Source organism: Geotrypetes seraphini, chromosome 1 (assembly GCF_902459505.1).
Source record: "Geotrypetes seraphini chromosome 1, aGeoSer1.1, whole genome shotgun sequence".
Taxonomy (NCBI): domain Eukaryota; kingdom Metazoa; phylum Chordata; class Amphibia; order Gymnophiona; family Dermophiidae; genus Geotrypetes; species Geotrypetes seraphini.
Window position 1 is genome coordinate 402,528,919 of NC_047084.1, and position 22,825 is coordinate 402,551,743.

General features: G+C 43.2%; 1 protein-coding gene across 1 annotated transcript in view; it reads left to right on the forward strand.

Moving 5' to 3' along the window:
* The window catches only part of LOC117347325 (dynein heavy chain 6, axonemal-like), a 2,502,256-nt gene that overhangs the window by 1,101,579 nt on the left and 1,377,852 nt on the right, over positions 1–22,825 (forward strand). The window contains 1 exon segment of the mRNA XM_033918113.1: positions 18,725–18,862. Within this exon segment, the coding sequence (XP_033774004.1) occupies positions 18,725–18,862 (138 nt within the window).

Sequence of the window (22,825 nt, forward strand, 5' to 3'; positions counted from 1 at the left end):
AAAAGTGTGCCTTTTTGCAGATGATACCAAGATTTGTAACAGAGTAGACACCGAAGAGGGAGTGGAAAATATGAAAAAGGATCTGCAAAAGTTAGAGGAATGGTCTAATACCTGGCAACTAAAATTCAATGCAAAGAAATGCAGAGTAATGCATTTGGGGATTAATAATAGGAAGGAACCGTATATGCTGGGAGGAGAGAAGTTGATATGCACGGACGGGGAGAGGAACCTTGGGGTTATAGTGTCCGAAGATCTAAAGGCGAAAAAACAATGTGACAAGGCAGTGGCTGCTGCCAGAAGGATGCTGAGCTGTATAAAGAGAGGCGTAGTCAGTAGAAGGAAGAAGGTGTTGATGCCCCTGTACAGGTCATTGGTAAGGCCCCACTTGGAGTATTGTGTTCAATTTTGGAGACCGTATCTGGCGAAGAACGTAAGAAGACTTGAGGCGGTCCAGAGGAGGGCGACGAAAATGATAGGAGGCTTGCGCCAGAAGACGTATGAGGAGAGACTGGAAGCCCTGAATATGTTTACCCTAGAGGAAAGGAGAGACAGGGGAGATATGATTCAGACGTTCAAATACTTGAAGGGTATTAACGTAGAACAAAATCTTTTCCGGAGAAAGGAAAATAGTAAAACCAGAGGACATAATTTGAGGTTGAGGGGTGGTAGATTCAGGGGCAATGTTAGGAAATTCTACTTTACAGAGAGGGTAGTGGATGCCTGGAATGCGCTCCCGAGAGAGGTGGTGGAGAGTAAAACTGTGACAGAGTTCAAAAAAGCGTGGGATGAACATAGAAGATTTAGAATCAGAAAATAATATTAAATATTGAATTAGGCCAGTACTGGGCAGACTTGCACGGTCTGTGTCTGTATATGGCTGTTTGGTGGAGGATGGGCTGGGGAGAGCTTCAATGGCTGGGAGGGTGTAGATGGGCTGGAGTAAGTCTTAACAGAGATTTCGGCAGTTGGAACCCAAGCACAGTAAAGGGTAAAGCTTTGGATTCTTGACCAGAAATAGCTAAGAAGAAAAAAAATTTAAATTGAATCAAGTTGGGCAGACTGGATGGACCATTCGGGTCTTTATCTGCCATCATCTACTATGCTACTATGTTACTATGTTATCCCAGGACAAGCAGGCACCATATTCTCACATATGGGTGACCTCCAAGCTAACCAGAATGGGATGGTGGGAGTGTTGGCAATTTAGGAGAATAAATTTTGTAATACTGTTTGGCCAAACTGTCCTTCCCGTCTGGAGAAAGTATCCAGACAATAGTGAGAAGTGAAGGTATGAACCAAGGACGAAGTAGCAACCTTACAAATTTCCTCAATAGGTGTAGATCTGAGGAAAGCAACTGAAGCTGCCATTGCTCTGACTTTATAGGCTGTGACTTTACTGTGAAGGGGTAATCCAGCCTGGGCATAGCAGAATGAGATACAAGCCGCCATCCAGTTGGAGATGGTACGCTTAGAAATAGGATGTCTCAACTTATTTGGATCAAAGGAGACAAAAAGTTGAGGAGCGGTTTGGTGCGTTCAAGTAGAAGGCCAAAGCACGTTTACAGTCCAGATTATGAAGAGCTGATTTTCCAGGGTGAGAATGAGGCTTTGGAAAAAACACTGGAAGTAAGATGGATTGGTTGAGATGAAATTCTGAGACCACCTTAGGTAGGAATTTTGGATGAGTACGAAGAACTACTTTGTCATGATGGAACACCGTGAAAGGTGGGGTCAGTAACTACAGCTTGCAACTCACTGACTCGTCGAGCAGAAGTGAGGGCAATGAGAAACATGACTTTCCAAGTGAGATAATTTAGATGAGCCTTATCAATTGGTTCAAATGGAGGCTTCATGGTTGAGAAAGGACAAAATTGAGGTCCAAAACCACAGCAGGTGGTTTGAGAGGAGGTTTGACATTGAAAAGTCCTTTCATGAATCTGGAAACCAAGGGATGAGCAGAGAGGGGTTTCCCATCAATTGGCGATTGGTAAGCCGCAATTGCACTGAGATGGACTCGTATAGATGTAGACTTGAGGCCAGAATTGAATAAGTGCAAATGATAGTCCAAAAGAGAAGATAAGGAGGAATGCTGAGGCTCCTTATGATGAAAAAAGCACCATGTAATAAAATCTAGTCCATTTTTGATGATAGCATTGTCTAGTTATAAGCTTTTGAGAAGCTTCTAAAACGTCTCTTACAGATTGAGAAAACTGAAGAGGGGTTATGTTGAGAGGTACCAGGCTGTCAAGTGTAGAGACTGCAGGTTGGGATGAAGCAGAGATTCTTGACTCTGTGTAAGCAGAGAAGGAAAAACTGGTAGAAGGTATGGCTCCCTGCTGCTGAGTTGAAGTAGAAGGGAGTACCAGAGTTGTCTCGGCCACCGAGGAGCGATTAGAATCATGGTGGCATGATCGTTTTTCAACTTGACCAGAGTCTTGAAAATGAGAGGGAATGGAGGAAATGCATAGAGGAAAAGATTTGTCCATTCCAGAAGAAAAGCATCTGCCTCGAGGCGGTGAGGAGAGTATATCCTGGAGCATTACTGAAGCAGTTTGTAGTTGTGGGGAGCTGCAGAGAGGTCTATCTGTGGCATTCCCCACTGTGAAAAAATGTGATGAAGAGGCGAGGAATGGAGAGTCCATTCGTGAGGTTGTAGGAGACGACTCAAGTTGTCTGCCATGCAATTCTTCGCCCCTTGAATGTAGACAACTTTGAGGAAGTTGTTGTGGCGGATTGCCCAGTCCCAAACCTCCAGAGCTTATTGACAAAGGGAGGCAGACCCTGTCCCTCCCTGTTTGTTGACATAATACATGACGACTTGGTTGTCCGTGCGAATGAGTGTGTGGAGTGTGTGGCGCAGTGGTTGGATCTACAGCCTCAGCACCCTGGGGTTGTGGGTTCAAATCCAGCGCTGCTCCTTGTGACCCAGGGCAAGTCACTCAGTCCTCCATAGCCCCAGGTGCACTAGATAGATTGTGAGCCCACCGGGACAGATAGGAAAAATGCTTGAGTACCTGATTGTAAAACCGCTTAGATAACCTTGATAGGTGGTTTATTAAAACCTAGTAAACTTGAAACTAGTAAACTTGAATGAGGACTACTGTGTCGTGAAGTAGATGTTGAAAAGCATGGAGAGCTTTGAGGATCGCTCTGTGTGCCAACTGATTGATATGACACTGACGATCCGTACTGGTCAAGAGGCTTTGAGTACGGAGACCATCGAGATGAGCGCCCAAAGCGTAGGTCGAAGAGCCTGTTTTGAGGACCTTCCGATGAGGGGGTGGTTGAAAAAGCAAGCCTCTGGAAAGATTGGAAGAGAGCATCCACCAACGGAGAGACAGCTTCAAAGAAGGAGTGACTGTGATGTGTCGAGAAAGAGGATCGCAAACCTGCATCCATTGAGATGCCAGGGTCCACTGAGGAATTCTGAGGTGATGTCTGGCAAAAGGAGTCACGTGTACTGTGGAGGCCATGTGACCCAGAAGTACCATCATGTGTCTCGCTGAGATGGAAGAGCGGGAAGACACTGTGTGACAGAGTTGAAGAAGAGCTGCCAGATGTTGTTGCGGATTAAATGCTCTGAGTTAGACAGTGTCCGGAACAGCTCCAATGAATTGTAGATTCTGTGAGGGCTGAAGTTGAGATTTGGGAAAGTTGATTTCGAATCTCAAACTTTGTAGGAACCAGGTAGTCCGTTGGAATCTTTGATGAGCCAGTCGTCGAGGTAAGGAAATACCTGAAGACCATGATTTCTTAGAGCTGCTGCTACCACCACCAGGCACTTGGTGAACAATTTGGGAGACGAGGCCAGGCCGAAGGGCAGAACTCTGTATTGATAATGCAGATTCCCCACCCAAAATCTGAGGAATTGACAGGAGGCCAGATGAATGGGAATATGAGTGTAGGCCTCCTTGAGATCCAGAGAGCATAACCAGTCATTCTGCTCGAGAAGAGGATAAAGAGATGCCAGGGACAACATTCGAAACTTTTCTTTGACTAGAAATTTGTTGAGAGCCCTGAGATCCAGAATGGGTCGCAGATCGCCCGTCTTCTTCGGAACAAGGAAGTAACGGGAGTAAAACCCCCTGTTCTGCTGTTCCAAGAGAACTGGTTCGATGGCATGGAGATGAAGCAGAGCTTGAGCTTCCTGAAGAAGAAGGGCAGTCTGGGATGGATTGGCAGGATACTCTCTTGGAGGAAGCTCTGGTGGAACCTGAGTGAAACGGAGAGAGTATCCTTCCCTGATGATGGTAAGCACCCAGAGGTCGGATGTAATTAACGTCCATCGGTTGTAAAAATGATGGAGACAACCTTCTATAGGGGGAAAAAGAGACAGAGACAGAACAATGGAGGTTATGCTCTGTTGTAAACAGTCAAAAAGGCTGAGAAGCCTTAGGTGCAGCAAAAGTTTGGGATTTCTGTTGCTTCTGAGGTTGCTGTTTTTTCAGAGGAGGACGAGTATAAGAAGCCGGCTTTGGTAGATAACAGCAGGGCGTGCAGGCTTGGCAGGAGTTGGCTTTGGTTTAGGTCTAATGATTGAAGTAAATGATTTTCATGGTCAGATAATTTCTTGGTGGCTGCCTCGATGGATTCATCAAAGAGGTCGTTGCCTTGACAAGGAAGGTTAGCTAAGCGGTGTTGAAGGTTAGATGTCAACTGAAAGCGAGCCAGCATGACTTTTGCAAGGGAAGATCGTGCCAAATGAATCTACTGCACTTCTTTGAAGGGATAAAGAGCCAGATGGACAAAGGAGAACCCGTAGACATCATCTATTTTGACTTCCAAAAAGCCTTTGACACGGTATCACTTGAGCGGCTTCTTAGGAAACTGTGGAACCACGGGGTGGAAGGGGACATACACAGGTGGATTAAACACTGGCAGGCAGAAAGCAAAGGGTTGGAGTGAAGGGCCACTAGGACTGGCGGAAGGTCACGAGCGGTGTTCCCCAGGGGTTGGTGCTCGGACCGCTGCTGTTCAATGTATTTATAAACGACCTAGAAGCAGGGACGAAGTGTGAAGTTATAAAATTTGCGGATGACACCAAACTCTGTAGCAGGGTTAGAACCACGGAAGAATGTGAAGACCTACAAAGGAACCTAAACAAACTGGAAGAGTGAGCAAGTAAATGGCAAATGCGCTTTAATATAGAGAAATGCAAGGTCATGCATTTCGGGGAAAAAAACCCGATGTTCAGCTACAAAATGGAAGGATCAGTGCTAGGGGATAGTAACCTTGAAAAAGACTTGGGAGTGCTGGTAGATACAATGAAATCAACGGCACAATGTGCAGCAGCCTCAAAGAAAGCAAACAGAATGTTGGGTATTATTAGGAAGGGCATTACAACCAGGACGAAGGAAGTCATCATGCCGCTGTATCGTGCGATGGTGCGCCCGCATCTGGAGTACTGTGTCCAGTATTGGTCACTCAAGAAGGACATGGCGATACTTGAAAGGGTCCAGAGACGAGCGACGAAAATGATAAAAGGTATGGAAAACCTTTCATACGCAGACAGGTTGGGAAGGCTGGGGCTCTTCTCCCTTGAAAAGCAGAGACTCAGAGGAGACATGTTAGAGACTTTCAAGATCATGAAAGGCATAGAGAAGGTAGAAAGGGACAGATTCTTCAGATTATTGGGAACCACAAGCACAAGGGGGCACTCAGAGAAACTGAAAGGGGACAATTTTAGAACCAATGCTAGGAAGTTCTTTTTTACACAGAGGGTGGTGGACACCTGGAATGCGCTTCTGGAGGTTGTGATAGGACAGAGTACACTACGGGGGTTCAAAGAAGGATTGGATAAATTCCTGAACGATAGGGGGATTGAGGGATACAGATAGAGGTAGAGATAGGTTATAGATAGAAGGATAAAAGGGATCAAAGGGCTTAGAAAAGGATCACATTACAGGTCATGGGCCTGGTGGGCCGCCGCGGGTGCGGACTGCTGGGCACGATGGACCTCTGGTCTGACCCAGCGGAGGCAACTTCTTATGTTCTTATGTCAATGGTACGAAGCCAGGCAAGACGACGCATAGCTACAGAGCAAGCAGCTGCTCGGGCAGATAATTCGAAAGCATCATAAGATGATTGGAGGAGATGAAGACGTAACTGAGAGAAAGAAGCAATGACTTCTTGAAACTCAAAATGCATGTGGTTATCCATATAAGCCAACATAAGAACATAAGAACATAAGCAATGCCTCTGCTGGGTCAGACCTGAGGTCCATCATGCCCAGCAGTCCGCTCACGTGGCGGCCCCACAGGTCCAGGACCTGTGCAGTAATCCTCTATTTATACCCCTCTATCCCCTTTTACAGCAGGAAATTGTCCAATCCTTTCTTAAACCCCTGTACTGTACCCTGCCCTATTACTCCCTCTGGAAGCGCATTCCAGGTGTCCACCACTCGTTGGGTAAAGAAGAACTTCCTAGCACTCGTTTTAAATCTGTCCCCTTTCAACTTTTCCAAGTGTCCTCTTGTTCTTTTATTTTTCGAAAGTTTGAAGAATCTGTCCTTCTCTACTCTCTCTATGCCCTTCATGATCTTATAAGTCTCTATCATATCCCCTCTAAGTCTCCTCTTCTCCAGGGAAAAGAGACCCAGTTTCTCCAATCTCTCAGCGTATGAGAGGTTTTCCATCCCTTTTATCAAGCGTGTCGCTCTCCTCTGAACCCTCTCGAGTAACGCCATATCCTTCCTAAGGTACGGAGACCAATATTGGACACAGTATTCCAGATGTGGGCGCACCATCGCCCGATACAATGGCAGGATAACTTCTTTTGTCCTTGTTGTAATACCCTTCTTGATTATGCCTAGCATTCTATTTGCTTTTTTAGCGGCTGTTGCGCACTGTGCCGTCGGCTTCATTGTCATGTCCACCATTACCCCCAAGTCCCTTTCTTGGTTGCTCTCATTCAATAATATCCCTCCAATCGTATAGTTGTACCTCGGGTTTCTGATTCCAACATGCAATACTTTACATTTCTCAACGTTGAACTTCATCTGCCATCTCGCCGCCCATTCCCCCAATTTGTTCAAGTCCCTTTGCAATTCTTCGCATTCCTCTTTAGTCCCAGCTCCACTAAATAGTTTTGTATCGTCCGCAAATTTTATTATCTCACACTTCGTGCCTGTTTCTAGATCATTTATGAATATATTAAATAGCAGCGGCCCGAGCACTGAGCCCTGCGGAATACCACTCGTGAGTGTTCCCTCTAAGCGGGCGGGTGTTGTGAGCAAACTTTTTTCACTGTGAGCTAAAAATATCGGGCGCCAGCAAGTTATGAGCCAAATAAATATGTTGCTTTCTACCACAGAACTTCCTTACGTTTGTATGGAATCTATCCCCTTTCAACTTTAGAGAGTGCCCTCTCGTTCTCCCTGCCTTAGCTACTAAGTCTATTCCCTTCAGTACCTTGAATGTTTCTATCATGTCCCCTCTCAATCTCCTCTGCTCAAGGGAGAAGAGGCCCAGTTTCTCTAATCTTTCGCTGTACGGCAACTCCTCCAGCCCCTTAACCATTTTAGTTGCTCTTCTCTGGATCCTTTCGAGTAGTACCGTGTCCTTCTTAAAGTACCAGTGCTGGACGCAGTACTCCAGGTGAGGGCGTACCATGGCCCGGTACAGCAGCATGATAACCTTCTCTGTCTCTTCAGTCCAGCATCTGCCCCTTCCATTCACTGTCTGTCTTTCCCTGCCATCTCTCCTCCTGCCCCCCCACCCCCCAATTTGGTCTAGCATCCATCATCTTCCTTCTGTTCCCCTCATGGTCTGGCATCTCTATCCTTCCCTCCCCCCTGTGGTTTTTAGCATATCTCTCTTCTCATTTCCTCCACTCAGATCTGATCATTCTCTGCTCTCTCTTCCCTTTTCTTCTCTGGTCTTCCTTCTCTATTTTCTGCCTCCATCTAAATTAAATTCTTTCTTACTATTTAGTCCCGTTTCCCTCTTTTCACTGTGTCTACACACAGCTTGTCACCCCTTTCCCTCACCCCTCCATTATCTTACTATTTTCTTCCCCCTTTATTTATCTCCTCCTTCCATCCAGTATGTGTTCTTTCCCCACTTCCATTCAGCATCTGCTCTCCCTTCTCAACTGACATCCATCTGCCTTCTGCTCTCTCTCCCTTCTTCTCACTTCCATCATCTGTCCCCTTCTCTCTCTCTCTCATCTCCTCCATTCCATCATCTGCCCCTTCTCTCTCTCTCTCTCTCTCCCCCCCCCCCAACTTCCATCATCTGCCCCCCTTCCCCTCACCTTTGTGGGTCACTTTCTTTCCCCTGAGGGTGGCTCATGTCACAGGGGAAGCTTTGGCCGAGCAGAACCGCTTGATTGACAGTGGAACTTACTTGATTGATGTCGATGCTGGGGCCCGTTGCCATTTGAAGGAAAAAAAAAAAGGTGGAAAAAAGGAACCTGTAAAGGCGAGAGGAAGGGAAACCTCCAGGACAGCTGCTTTTTGCCCTCCTTCAGCGGCCCAAGAGTTCAGACCAGCAGCGGCAGCTCTGTATGCTTTTAACTTCGGCACAGAGCTGCCCCTAATCAATAGTTTAGCGCGGTTTCATGAGGCAGCCTCGGGGCCTTTGATAGCCGGCCCGCTTCGATGATGCGATGTGGGCCGGCCTAGCAAAGGCCCCGAGGCTGCCTTATGAAACCGCGCTAAACTATTGATTAGGGGCAGCTCTGTGCCGAAGTTAAAAGCATACACAGCTGCCGCTGCTGGTCTGGAGGTGCGGAGACAAGGCAGGAGGCAAACGCGGTGGAAGGCAGGAGTCCCGGCGAAGGCAGGAGTCCCGGCACAGCGACTGCAACAGGAAGTTGCAAGTCAGCTGACGCCGGCCTTTCGTTGCGGCGGGGACCGAATCCTTCGCGGACCGGCAAGATTTTGTTTGCGGACCGGCGGTTGAAGAACTGTGCTCTACACTGTGTGCGCTGTGACGAGAAACTTGTGCGCTGCGAGGTAATATTTTGTGCGCCAGCGCACCCCAGCGCAGCTTAGCGGGAACACTGCTTCGTGACCCCCATCCAGTCTGAGTAGTGGCCCTTCACCCCTACCCTCTGTTTCCTACCCGCCAACCAGTTTCTGATCCATCTATGTACGTCTCCGTCCACTCCATGGTTCTTCAGTTTCTGGAGTAGACGTTCGTGAGGCACCTTGTCAAAGGCTTTTTGGAAATCAAGGTATATGATGTCTATGGGGTCTCCTCTGTCCATCCGTTTGTTAATTCCTTCAAAGAAGTGCAATAAGTTCGTTAGGCACGATCTCCCCCTGCAGAAACCATGTTGGGTTGTTTTCAAAAGTTCGTTTCTTTCCAGATGTTCATCGATGTGTTCTTTAATCAGTGCTTAAAACTTAGGTAGAAGAGAAAGAAGAAATTCAAAATAAGTGATGAAATAGAAATTATAATTGAGGACTTTAGAGGACATCATAGCATTCTGGTATATGTGACGTCCAAATTTGTCCATAGTTTTTCCCTCCCTGCCAGGAAGAACTGTGGCATAGATCTTGGAAGGATGGGATCTCGTCAAGGAGGATTCAACAAGCAGGGATTGATGAGATAACTGTGAGTTGTCAAACCCTTTGCGATGCACAGTTTTATACTTTGAGTCCAGTTTTCCTGGAACTGGTGGTATGGAAAAAGGAGTCTCCATGCATCGAGCAAAAGTCTGATTCAGAAGCTTATAAAGTGGAAGCTTGAGACACTCTGCCGGAGGCTGAGGAAGACGCATGACTTCTAGATATTCCTTAGAATATTTGGAGCCAGTATCCAATTGTACATTGTCACAAACCCAAGCCCAATGCCGGCCTTATGCCCTGAAACTAGTCCGGGCTAACCATGTTGTTCCTGTTAGGCAGGAACAGGACCAGGAAGCACAGGCTATGTTCAGATCTGCTTTAGAACACAGCCTGGTGAAAACTGGTAGGGCCCCTTTAAATCCTCCATTTTGTAAGAGGTGGCTAAACAGGGTAGAAGGCAGCCTCAGCTGAAAGAAGTCCGGCCCCTGAGTAGGACTGGGCGTGGTACAGCAGCTTGGCAGCATTTGGAAAGCTGGCTGTCCAGGAGGAGGGGAGAAACAGGAGAAGCTCTCAGGTGGAAGGAGCCTCCAATTCCTCCAGAGCCAAAGGATGTGGAAATGCTGGGCAGAGTCAGAAGGAACAACCCTGGTAAACCCGGAACATGAAGCAATGGATTGGAGTGCTTTACCAGAGGTGGGACTGACTGAGGAAATGGATGTTAGTTAGTTTTGAATTGCTTTCTGAGTTTATTTTTGAATGTTTCCATTTCTGCTGGGACAATAAGGATTTTCCTTGAGCATGCTAGCTAAGGGATGTATGCTAGCAAAGTGTTTGCTTTGATTGGAAGTTTTTTTTTTGTTTTTTTTCGCTTGTTGCCAAGATGGCTGCTGTGAAAGAACTTTAGCAGTATCTCCCATAAGGTGTGAATATCCTGAAGGCTGGGGCAGGATTTGCCCAACACCTTAGCGGAGGGTTTGCGGGTTATTTGTTCTTTGCAACAAGGAGCCGTTTTGGAAAATCCGCCAGCCTTCTGCCACTGCATTGGAAAGGCAGTGCTGCACATTGCCACGTGCCATAGTTTGCTTTTCAAGTTGCAAGGAAGACTTTTGAGAGTTAAAGACTGCCAGAGACTCCGCTCTACCTGGGACATTAGTAAAAGAACTTTGGGAGAATTAACCAGACCAGGCTGGTAAACACTGTATTATTTTGCTTGCACTATTATTGCCATGACCTTTTGAGACTGTTACCTTTCATGCCTTTTTTGTTTGGACCTGTTCGGATGAACAATAAATTTGAGTTCTTTCTTTTGAAACTTACCTGTGTGAGGCCATTCTGTTTTTCTCACAAAGGATAGTTTATTCACAACAGGGTCTTCCTCCCTCTTGGGGAAGCACGCTGAGAGAATATTGTAAGCGTGGGCCGGTTACCGCAAGCCTCAAGGGCCGGCCACGCTACAACATCCAAGTCTACAGCCATCTGTCGCAGGAAAGACGAGAAAGATAGCTGATCTGCCTGTGCTTTGCCTCGAGAAGGACTCAAGGACGTTAAAGCAGCCTGTGTGGAAGAAGAAGCTTCGGCATGGAAAAAGGCATCAAAGGAACCTGGTGACTTGGACGAGGCAATCGAGACCGGAACATCCTCGAGGTCCAGCATCAGACCTCGAATGAGAAGTCGGTGGTCTGGTCGAGGTTGGAGTAGATCGAGACTTCGAGGAAGATGGTTTATCCTGAGAAAAACGATGCCTGGAAGAATGCCTCGATGAAGGCCTCGAATGGTGGTGAGAACTGTGTCTGGAACTAGATCTCGAAGATCGAGGAGATTTTGCCTCGGAGACGTAAGCAGCCGATGCCGATATATGAATAGGACTAGAGGCTGTAGATCGAAGCTCCAGAGGCTTGGTGGAGGAACCTTGATGCACTTTCAAAGACTCTGCTCCTTATTTAGAGTGTGAGGATTCTCGTTGATGCACTCGCAAAGAATCTGCTCCATGCTTTTCGTGCTTGGATGGCAGACCAGACACTCGCAGAGACTCTGCTCCCTGCAAAGAGTGTGGAAGCTCAGACTGGAACATAGGAAGCAGCTCGACCTCGCGGGAGTCTGCTGAATGCCCAGGCTGGAGAAGAGGAAGCAGTTTAGGTCCCATAATAGTAAGGTATTGAAGAAACTGCTTCTCTAATACGGTCTGGAAAGAAGCCGGCAAGGATGGATCCGCGTCTGAATCTGGACCACCTGCCTTGGCTGGAGGTTCCTTTGAGGTAGTGTTAGTGTGCTTCGACTTAGTAGTCTTGGACACTTTAATCACCACCAGTGGAACTCACTGTTGAGCTATCTGACCTGAGGAAACAGGGGAAGATACAGCAGATGACGTCGAAGCAAGTGCCGCTGCAAACGAAGGTCTGATGAGGGTCTAGGTGGAAGCAGGAGGCGCAGAAGGAGCCTCGATGGAAGTCGAGGCCGAAGACGCCTTCAAAGTCGAGGGATCAGTAGGAGACTCGAAAAAATTGTCCACCAGAATGCAACGACGCTTGAAAACATGAGGCTGAAGTGTTTGGCAAGGCAGGCACGACCTAGGATGATGTTTCGGCCCAAGGCACTTAAGGCAGCGTCTGTGAGGGTCCGTGAGAGACACTTGCTACACCTCTTAAAGCCTGTAGCAGGCCGGGACATAGGTAGAAAAATAGCCGCCGCAAGGTTGAAGCTCGCGGGCTGTGGCCGAGCGGCCCGTCCCGGAAAACGAACGGAAGAAGACAAAATTTTTTTTTAACTAAAATAAAAGAAACAAAATAAACAGCGATTCGTGAAGAAAAAAACACAAACCCCGGTTGAGAGAAGGCAAAAAATGAACGAAGTTAAACGCAGAGAGTCAAAGACTGACTTCTCGGCTCCGCGGAAAACTGAGAACTGAGGAGATGCGCCCTGTGCTGGGCGGGAAGGCAGTTGCGCATGCTGGGTGTGGGCGACTCGAAACTTCTAGTTTCTAAAAGCAAGTCTGCTTGTGAGGCGTCCACATCCGGGCTCCGTCGGATGATGTCACCCATATGTGAGAATACCTGCCTGCTTGTCCTGGGATAATGCATATAATTGTTCATGAATGCACTTTTTAATTAATTTTCAATCGTTCTTAATATATAAACTTCAACTTAGCTCATTTGTGAGTGAAATCCAAATAAGAATGTGTCTTGCTGAAGCGGGGGGTCTGATGTGTTTCGCCAAGATGGTTTCTTCAGAGAACCCACTTAAACTGGTTAACATTCAATGAGAAGAGCTTCATTCTAACAAAAAAAGAAGAAAAATTCCATTTTACTATGTGAAAAATTGATAACATTCAAAACAAACTTACAGCGCTGCTGGTGGATACCTTTAGACTCTCCTGACTTCTCTAATATCCGGTTCACTTTACGTCACTCTCAGCCTGCAATCCCAATTTGTCATTTAGCTAAACTGTCACTCATTTATGAAGAAACGCCCACCACTCCACCTCGCGATTTAATCCCGTGGGAGCTACTGTTTGCCAGTGATATATCCATGATTGTTATTTTTTCCACAGGAAGGCTGCCATATTTCCCCCCCTCTTCAGTCATGGTGCTTCCAAAACCAGATACTTAAGATCATCTAAAGTGTATGACTGAGTGTGCCAGTGTTGTGAAAGGGGAGCTCCCATATCTCCCCTTCAAATTTTACTTAGATGTTCAATGACCAGTACCCTATAGATCTTGTAGTGTAATCAATATAAAACAATTGACAGGGACAGATGATCATGTAAACGACTCCCTCTGAGTTACAATTCGTCTGTTGTCTAAGGGTATAGATTTTTTGTAGACGCGGGTGCTTGATCTACTGAACTTCCATGGTGTGAGAACACACACTGCAACTACCACATGAGCTCAATTGTAAACCTTGATCTATACTCAAAAATTGGGAAGAGCTGTCCCGCTCTTGCAGGTTCCGTCCCCTGGAGTATGCAAAAATGGGTAACTGGGCTAAACAAGTATGATATTGTAAAATATGCCAGTGAGATTTGACAATTTTCTTGATTGCAAAGGCCTTATGAGAGTATGGAATAGTACACGTTGAAACACACTGTAGGGTTTATCCCTGTTTGTGATTTCCATACCATCTTACAGTTCTGAGCTCCTCGAGTAAGTTTATAGAGTGTTTTTATAATTGTAGTGTTCCTTTTTTTGTTTTTTGCATTACAATAATTCACCACTCTATATTCACATGATTTAATTGGGTGGGATAGATCAAAAGCTGACCTAAATATAGTTGGTTAGCTGAATATAAACTGGGACCCACATAGCAGAAAGTGGTTTCAAGTTTATTCATGGCTTGATATACAAACCATCACTTGTATCTGGACAGTTTACAATATTAAAAAATTAAAAAAGTCTAATATAATTTTTGATTTAGGTGAGATAAAATAAAAAGAGGGTGAACCTAATACTGGGACAAATTAAGACTGGTTAGAAATGAGAGGTTTGGGGGGATAGGGAAGTTTTAATTACAATGATAAATAAAAATAAAAGGGAGGGTAGAGGGAAGGGGAGTAACGAGAGGGAAACAGAGAGATCGCTTCTTTAAGAGCTTTTTTTAATTTTTTTAATTTTTATTTTTCCCCCACTTATTTCTCACTTATTGGTAGGCATCTTTAAAGAGAAATGTTTTGAGATTTATTTAAAATTTATTTAGAGAATTTTCATTGTGAAGATAAAATGGCATTGCGTTCCAGAGCGAGGGTGCAGCTTCTGAGAAAATGGAATTTCTAGTATAGTATAGGTCCTTAATTGAAGGTACTGTCAATAGGTTTTGATTCGTAGATCTAAGGACCCTAGAAGGGGTATGTGGAGTGAGAAATTTATCTAGGAAGCCAGGGAGGTGAGAGGTCTTGATTTTAAAAGTTAGAAGGAGAATTTTATATGTAGTTTGTTGAGAGACCGGTAACCAGCATAATTCTCGAAAAAGTGGGGTAACATCATATTTTTTGGCCTTATAAATGAGTTTGATTGCAGTATTTTGGATCAGTTGTAATCTACGGATTTCTTTTTGAGTTATACCATGGTAGAGATTGTTGCAGTAGTCTATATGTGAAATGATTAGAGAGTGGATTAAGATTTGGATTGAAGAGGGTTCAAGAACAGAGGTAATGGAATGAATTAAACGAAGTTTGTAGAAGCAATTTTTGGTCATGGAACTGATTTGATCATGGTAAGTAACATCTTTATCATAGATAACTCCTAGTAATTTGAGTTTGGGTTCTATTTGGAGGGGAATTGTGTCGATAGATATTTGTCTGGTTAAAGAATCTTTATTTTTATAAGGGAAGAGAATCCCTCGTGATTTAGCTACGTTTCATGATAGTCTGTTACTTCGGAGCCAAGAGCTAATTTTGTTGAGTTTGAGGTTGATTTCTTGAATATCATTGATATTAGCCGGGTTGAGTGGCTGAAGGAGTTGAATGTCATTGGCATAAGCAAATGGAGTGAATCCGATGGAATCGGCTAATGTCAGAAGTGGGGCTAGGAAAATGTTGAATAGTAGAGGGGAGAGATACACCGTAAGCTTGAAAGATTGGGGCAGAAAAGGTTCCTTTAGAGTTCCTATCAAAAAAGTAGGAAGAGAACCAGAGGAGAGCTGAGTCAGTTATTCTGCTGTCTTTGAGACGATTGAGGAGTAAGTCATGATCAATTGTGTCAAAGGCAGCCGATAGATCAAGAGAGATCAGTAGAACTGATTTCCCATGGTCATGATAGTAAAAGATAATAATAATAATAATAACTTTATTTTTGTATACCACCATACCCCGAAGAGTTCTAGGCGGTTCACATCAATTAAATAGAGTTACAAGTGGTTCACATCAATTAAAACAGAGTAACAGCGGTTCAAGACCAACTTGATCAGAGTTTCCAGGGGGAGGTGGTAAGGGGGGGAGGTTTATTTAGTTAGGAAGGGGCATTAAGGATCCTGGTGGTGAGACGTAGAAGAGATAATTCTGTTGAGTGGTTAGAGCAAAATCTGGTTTGGATAGGGTGCAATGCATTTGTTTTTTCAAAAAATTCAGAAATTTGAAGGAAGATAATGTTTTCTGTAAGTTTAGAAATAAAAAGTAGGTTAGCAATGGGTCTATAATTGGAACTGGGAGTTTGATCTAAATTTTTGATTTTTTTAATTTTGGAAAAGACTAGTGCTGATTTCCAAAATTTTGTTTGAGATGCTTTTGGTTACCATTTCTAAGTGGTATGGACCAAATATTGCTAAAAAAATTTCTTTATCGCAGTAGGTGGGATATTCTCTAAAGGATTGAATGGTTTTCTGTAGCTCTGCTAATGATGGGGACTTAAACTTAGAAAGTGAGCTAAAAGAAAGATGGCGATCCTGTTTTGGGGTTCTGAGTAGTTTAAGATTGGAGTATTTTGAAAGTTTAGATGAATATCTTTTATCTTTTGGTCAAAATAGTTAGCCAGGTCAGTTGCTGATGGCTGATGTGCTTCCTCCAATCTCATCCCCCCCAACTCTTCTTACAAGAGTAGTCTCCCTGTAATGCTAGACCCCCGATCCCTTGCATGAATAGACCCCCACAATGCCTTCTATCCTCCTTACTACTCAGGATAGGCCTCACATGCCTACCTCAAGTTCCTGGTGGTCCAGTGGGGCAATGGGGATAGAAAAAAGCTTGCTTGTTCCTGCCTTTAGCATCTGCTGTTCCAAAATGGTTGCTTCAACCAAAGTACTGTAAGGTGGAGATTGTAGCAACAATGTTAGAGTCACAGTACTAGTGAGCTTCACTCCTGCCCCCATCACCCCACTGCACCACCAGAGATTTCAGGTAGGCTCAAGGGGGGCTTGTTCTGAGTATTGGAAGATTGAGTGAGTAGATCAGGCATTGCAGGGGACTTTTTTGCATATCAACACTGCTCTGTGAAGAAATTCCATAAGTCCTTTAGGAAAAGGGTGAGTCACAGTAAATTGTTCAAAAAACAAGAGGGGATCCATAGTCACTTTTCTTTTCCAGATAATGTGAACAAATGCAAACAATTTCACTGTGGGACAAAATCAAAACATATGACCCAAATAGGCCCAAGGAGCCTGACATTTTAAACAGATATGGTTAGCTTACAAAGATGCTTTGTGCACTCGATCTGGTGGTTAAATAAAGATGCAGCAAAAATTTGTAGTTAAGTTCCCAAATAAGAGTAGTGCTGATCTTCTTTGTCATCCTGAAATGATTCCTCTATCAACTCAAGATGAAGATCAGCTGACTATTGTTCTGCTAATTTAGAGTAAGATATCTCCTCAATTGTTACTTGAAGCTCCATATGAGAGAATTTAAGAGGTACTTTAAACTGAGACCCATTGGTACATAAGAACATAAGAAGTGCCACTGCTGGGTCAGACCAGTGGTCCATCATGTCCAGCAGTCCACTCACACGATGGCCCTTTTGATCAAAGACCAGTCAAAATTTCTCGTACTTCTTCAGTTAGATGATGTCTTGAAATACTCTGTATATGAGGGTAAATCTAAAAGTAAAGGCAAAATTCCTCATACTTCCTCAGTTAAATGATGTCATGGAATACTCTGTATATGAGGGTAAATCAAAAAGTAAAAGCAAAATACATTTAATGACTTTAGTAGAAGTAACTGTGAGTAATTGAACATATCACTTTTCCACATAGTCACCATGCAAGACATTGAAACAGAAACATTACGGCAGAGAAAGGCGAAATGGCCCATCTAGACTGCCCATCCACAGTAACCAATATCTCTTTCTCTATCTGAGAGATCCCTTGTGCCTAACCCAGACCTTCTTGAATTCAGACACAGTCTCTGTTTCCACCACTTCTTCCAGGAGACTGTTCACGCATCTACCACCCTTTCCGTAAAAAAGTATCACCTCTTAACTTCATCCTATGCCCTCTCATTGCAGAGTTTCCTTTCAAATGAAAGAGACTTGACTCATGCACATTTATATTACATAGGTATTTAAACGTCTCTATCATATCTCTCTACCTATCCCCATATGCCTTATCATGAAGACCACACACCATTTTAGTAACCTTCCTCTGGACCAACTCCATCGTGTTTATATATTTTTGAAGGTGCAGCCTCCAGAATTGTACACAATATTCTAAATGAGGTCTCACCAGAATCTTATACAGAGGCATCAATACCTCCTTTTTCCTACTGGCCATTCCTCTCCCTATGCTACCTAGCATCCTTCTAGCTTTTGCCATCACCTTTTCAACCTGTTTGGCCACCTTAAGATCATCACAATCACACCCAAGTCCCGCTCTTCCGTCATGAACATAAGTTCTTCATCCCCCTTGGGTTTTTGCAGCCCAAATGCATGACCTTACATTTCTTAGCATTAAATTTTAGCTGCCAAATTTCAGACCATTCTTCAAGCTTCGCCAGGTCTTCATGTTATTCACACCATCCGGCCTGTCTACTCTATTGCAGTTTTTGGTATCATCTGCAAAGAAGCAAATCTTACCGGACAACCCTTCAGCAATATCATGTATAAAAATGTTAAAAAGAAAAGGCCCAAGAACAGAACCTTGAGGCACAGCACTGGTAACATCCCTTTCCTTAGAGCGATCTCCATTGATCACTACCCTCTGTCACCTTCCACTCAACCAGTTCCTGACCCAACCCATCACTTTGGGACCCATCCCAATGGCACTCAGTTTATTTACCAGACGTCTGTGTGGAACACTGTAAAAGACTTTGCTAAAATCTAAATACACCACATCTAGCGAACATTCTCTATCCAATTCTCTGGTCTCTCAGTCAAAGAAATTGATCAGATTTGTCTGTCAAGACCTACCTCTAGTGAATCCATGTTGCCTCCGGTCCTGTAATCCACAGGATTCCAGAAACTTCACCATTCTCTGTTTTAAAAGCGTTTCCATTAATTTGCTTACCACAGAAATCAGACTTACCGGCCTATAATTCCCTACTTCTTCCTTATTTCCACTTTTGTGGAGAAGGACCACATCCACCCTTCTCCAGTCTTCCGGTACCACTCCTGACTCTATATACTCATTGAAAAGGCTAGTAAGTGGAGCTACCAGAACTTCTCTAAGTTCCTTCAGCACCCTCGGATGTACACCATCCGGCCACATCACTTTTTGGCCATATAATGTTGAGAATACAATGTTTTAAAGAACTTCACTCTTAACACAATTTAATTATACATATTGTTTTGGTTACAGATGATGGGACGTTTCTTTAGTGGACTGGCTCAGTCTGGAGCTTGGTGCTGCTTTGATGAATTTAATCGAATTGACATTGAAGTTCTCTCTGTAATTGCTCAGCAACTGATAACTATTAGGAATGCTAAAGCTGCAAAGGTATTGAATATTTGTAAATATGGTGTAGTGATAATTAACAAAGAAATACCATGATTACTTTTGTGCCTTTTTCTTACCATTTAAATTATTATTTTAGCACTATGATAAATGCAGGTACTGTTCAAAGAACAGAGTTTTAGTGCAAAAACAACTCTGATCACAATTTATGATCTGTGGATTGAATTTGACAGAATGGTCAATGTCATACTAATTTTGCTGGACCTCGTTGCAGCATTTGACACCATTAACTCTGAGATATGATTGAACAGTTGTCTTTCATTAATTTTTAAGGTCTAGTCAGGAGGTCAAATAGATTTTAACTTTTACTAGTGCACCAAAATGTGGGCCATTTATCTATTTATTTGTTTTTATATTCTATCTCATCATAATAAATGTATTTATTTATTGGGATTTATTAACTGCCTTTTTGAAGAGATTCACCCAAGGTGCAGTGTACAGCAGGTATAACTCCAAAAGGCAAAAACCAAAGAAAGTATCCAACAAGACTGCAGTGAAGTAACAAGTCAAAGAACAAAAGCAAAAACTGCAGTGATGATTTACAGGATGCCAAGCCTTTATTGAACAAATATAAATGCAAAAATGCAGTCATAAAACAGTTTGTATTCAAAAGGACAGATAGGGCCAGACCCGACATGGTCCATGTTTTGAAGAAACACTCCTTCCTATGTAGGAGCCATTACGTTCGTTCAGCCATTCATTGTTTTTATTCAGTTGTCATCCATTAGTTTTTCTTGTATTGACATATTACAGATTAGGACCCCTGAGGAAGGAGTGTTTCTTCGAAACACGGACTGTGTCGGGTCTGGCCCTATCTGTCCTTTTGGATACTGTGACAAACCTAGCTCTCCTACTAGCTTTGGCACAGGATTGAGTAGAAGGAATAGCAAACCCCTGTGCAGGAGAGCACAGTTCTCCTCATATCATTAGACTTATCTTCAGCCTTTGATAATATAGTTCACCATCTCCTCTTGAGTAGACTCGGATCTTTGGGAATTTCAGAAGTCACTTTCCAGTGGTTTCAGTCTTATTTCTCTGAACGATTATCAAAGGTAACATTCAATAATTCATCTTCAAGTATAATTTCGACAAGCTTTGGGATTCCGCAAGGATCAATCCTATCTCCCCTATTATTTAATGTATTTTTGGCGCCACTGTTAGTCAGTCAATTGGCTTTATACCATTTGCTTATGCAGATGACATACAACATTTGTATCCTTTAGATCAGTGGTTCCCAACCCTGTCCTGGAGGACCACCAGGCCAGTCGGGTTTTCAGGATAGCCCTAATGAATATGCATGGAGCAGATTTGCATGACTGGCACCTCCGCTATATGCAGATCTCTCTTATGCATATTCATTAGGGTTATCCTGAAAACCCGACTAGCCTGGTGGTCCTCCAGGACAGGGTTGGGAACCACTGCTTTAGATTCTATTTCAGTTGAAGAAATTACAGTAGTTAACGAGAAACTATCATAAATATCCAAATGGTTACATGACAATAAGCTGGCGCTTAACACATCTAAAACAGAGATTATGCTATTTCCATGCAGGGAGGGTCAGAAATTAGGAGCTGACATAACCATAAACAAATCTACACTGAAGGTAGTCACTAAAGTAAAGATACTTGGGGTCATATTGGATCAAAAACTTAGTTACCAAGATCAAGTAAGTTTACTTGTGAGAACGTGTTTTATAGGTTAAGGTTGATCAGATCATTATCCGCATTTCTTGATGAATTATCGCTGAATATTCTAATACATTCATTAGTCATATCAAAGATTGACTACTTCAATGCCCTGTACAAGGGATCTACCTTAAAAGAAATACGTAGACTGAAAATTCTTCAAAATACCACAATAAAAATAATCACTAAATAGAAAAAATTTGATCATGTAACTCCCTTTTTAAACAAAAAGCATTGGTTACCTGTAAACCACAGAATTACATATAAAATAGCACTACTCACACATAAAATACTAATAAACAAAGCTCCTGCATTCCTAGAAAGATTTTAAATTCCTTATACTCCCACAAAATCTTTAAGATCCGAAGAAAAATCTTTACTAGTAGTCCCTTCACTAAAAATCATTTATTCAAGGAGGGATACGATCAATATAAGAGAAGAAAAATTACTTAGTAAGTTTAAAAGTCTTCTAAAAAGCTGGCTTTTTAAGGATGCTTTTAACTGAATCATTTAAATTCTATTATATTAGGATACTTTACAGTCGACTAGTAGTGCTGGTCAGGGCCACAATCAGAAATTTCTGGGCCCCTTACTGAGCAATCCTATTGGGCCCCCCACGCACCCCTTCCCCCCTTCTTCCATGGGCCGAATACACACATACTTTTCTCTGTCGCCGCACTCTTTGACCAAAAGATTTGTAAGCCTGCAACCACGTCAAGGTAGACTCTTTCAGCAGGGCCCTAACCTAACATAAACTAAACTAATCTATACCTATCTATTCTAAACTAACATATGTCTAATACTGAACTAATAACAAACTAACAAACATCTGCATAATAAATAACTAATAAATAATAGTGCTAGTAGCTATAATTCACTTTTGAATGTAAAACCTCAGTTAAGGATTTCTTTTGACCTTTGTAGGCCAGAAGTAGATCACAATTGCACAATATTTTTTGTAACAAGTATTAAATGTGTTTTTATAAATACTGTAAGCTTAATAAATATATCTGAATAAACTACACATCTGAGCGCATATCTGAACATACACATCTGTATGATCCCATCCTCCTCAGCTTGCCTATAGCTGCATCATGCATGTTAAAAATATACGATATGTTGATATGTGCACCTTCCTTCCTTCCCATCCATCCTCCTCAGCCTGTCCTTACACATCCACAGCTGCATGTTAATGATGATGTATATGTTATGATGATAAATAAGTGCATATGAGCACATCATTAACATGCAGCTATGGATGAATATAAAACAGAAACAATATTCTGTATAATTGGCAATTTATAAATCAGCGTCTTCTCCCCACTCTATCTTCCCCATTTCCCTTAAGCGTCCTCAGCCCATTCTCTCTCCACTTTCCTTCAGCGCACGCACATAAAAACAAGCAAGTAATTTATATCATTTTCATTCATAGAAATTAAAGTCTAAATAATGCCAGTCACATAACAAAACATGATTTTACAAAAATAATTCCCTGCACAGTCAAGCCTGCAAAGATTACTTGATGTCTTTCAGCAGCTCCCCTCTCTCCCTCCCCCTTACCTTTGTGGCCAAGTCAAAATGATCTACCAACAATAAAATTTTAAAAACACAAAGCACGCTGTACGCAGAGAAAATGTTAATTATCATTTATATTCTGCGGGTTTTCAAAGAGGTCAAGGCAGATGACTTTATGCAATGTCACCTCAGTAACAACTATACAAAATATACAAATATTCCCCCTCCCTTTTTACTAAAACGCGATAGCGGTTTTTAGCGCAGGGAGCTGCGCTGAATGCCCCACGCTGCTCTCAACGCTCATAGGCTCCCTGCGCTAAAAAACGCTATTCCGGTTTAGTAAAAGGGGGCCATAGTGCAAAATATAGACAGCATATATAAATTCTCAAAGCAGACACATTTTGATCACTAAATTGAAAATAAAATCATTTTTCCTACCTTTGGTAATTTCATGAGTCTCTGGGTTGCACTTTATTCTTCTGACTGTGCATCCAATATTTCTTCCCTTCTTTCAGCCTCCTGTATGCTTCCTCTCCTCCAGACCTCATTCCCTCCCCAAACTTTTTCTTTGTTTCACCCTGTCCCTTCTTTCTTTTTCTCTCTCTCCATACCCCCTTTCTTTCTGATGTCTGTTTTTCTCTCTCTCTCACCCCGCCCCCTTCTTTCTTTCTCTCTCCACACCCTTTTTCGTTCTGTATGTCTGTCTTTCTCTCTCTTTCCGTGCCCCGTTTTTCTTTCTTTCACC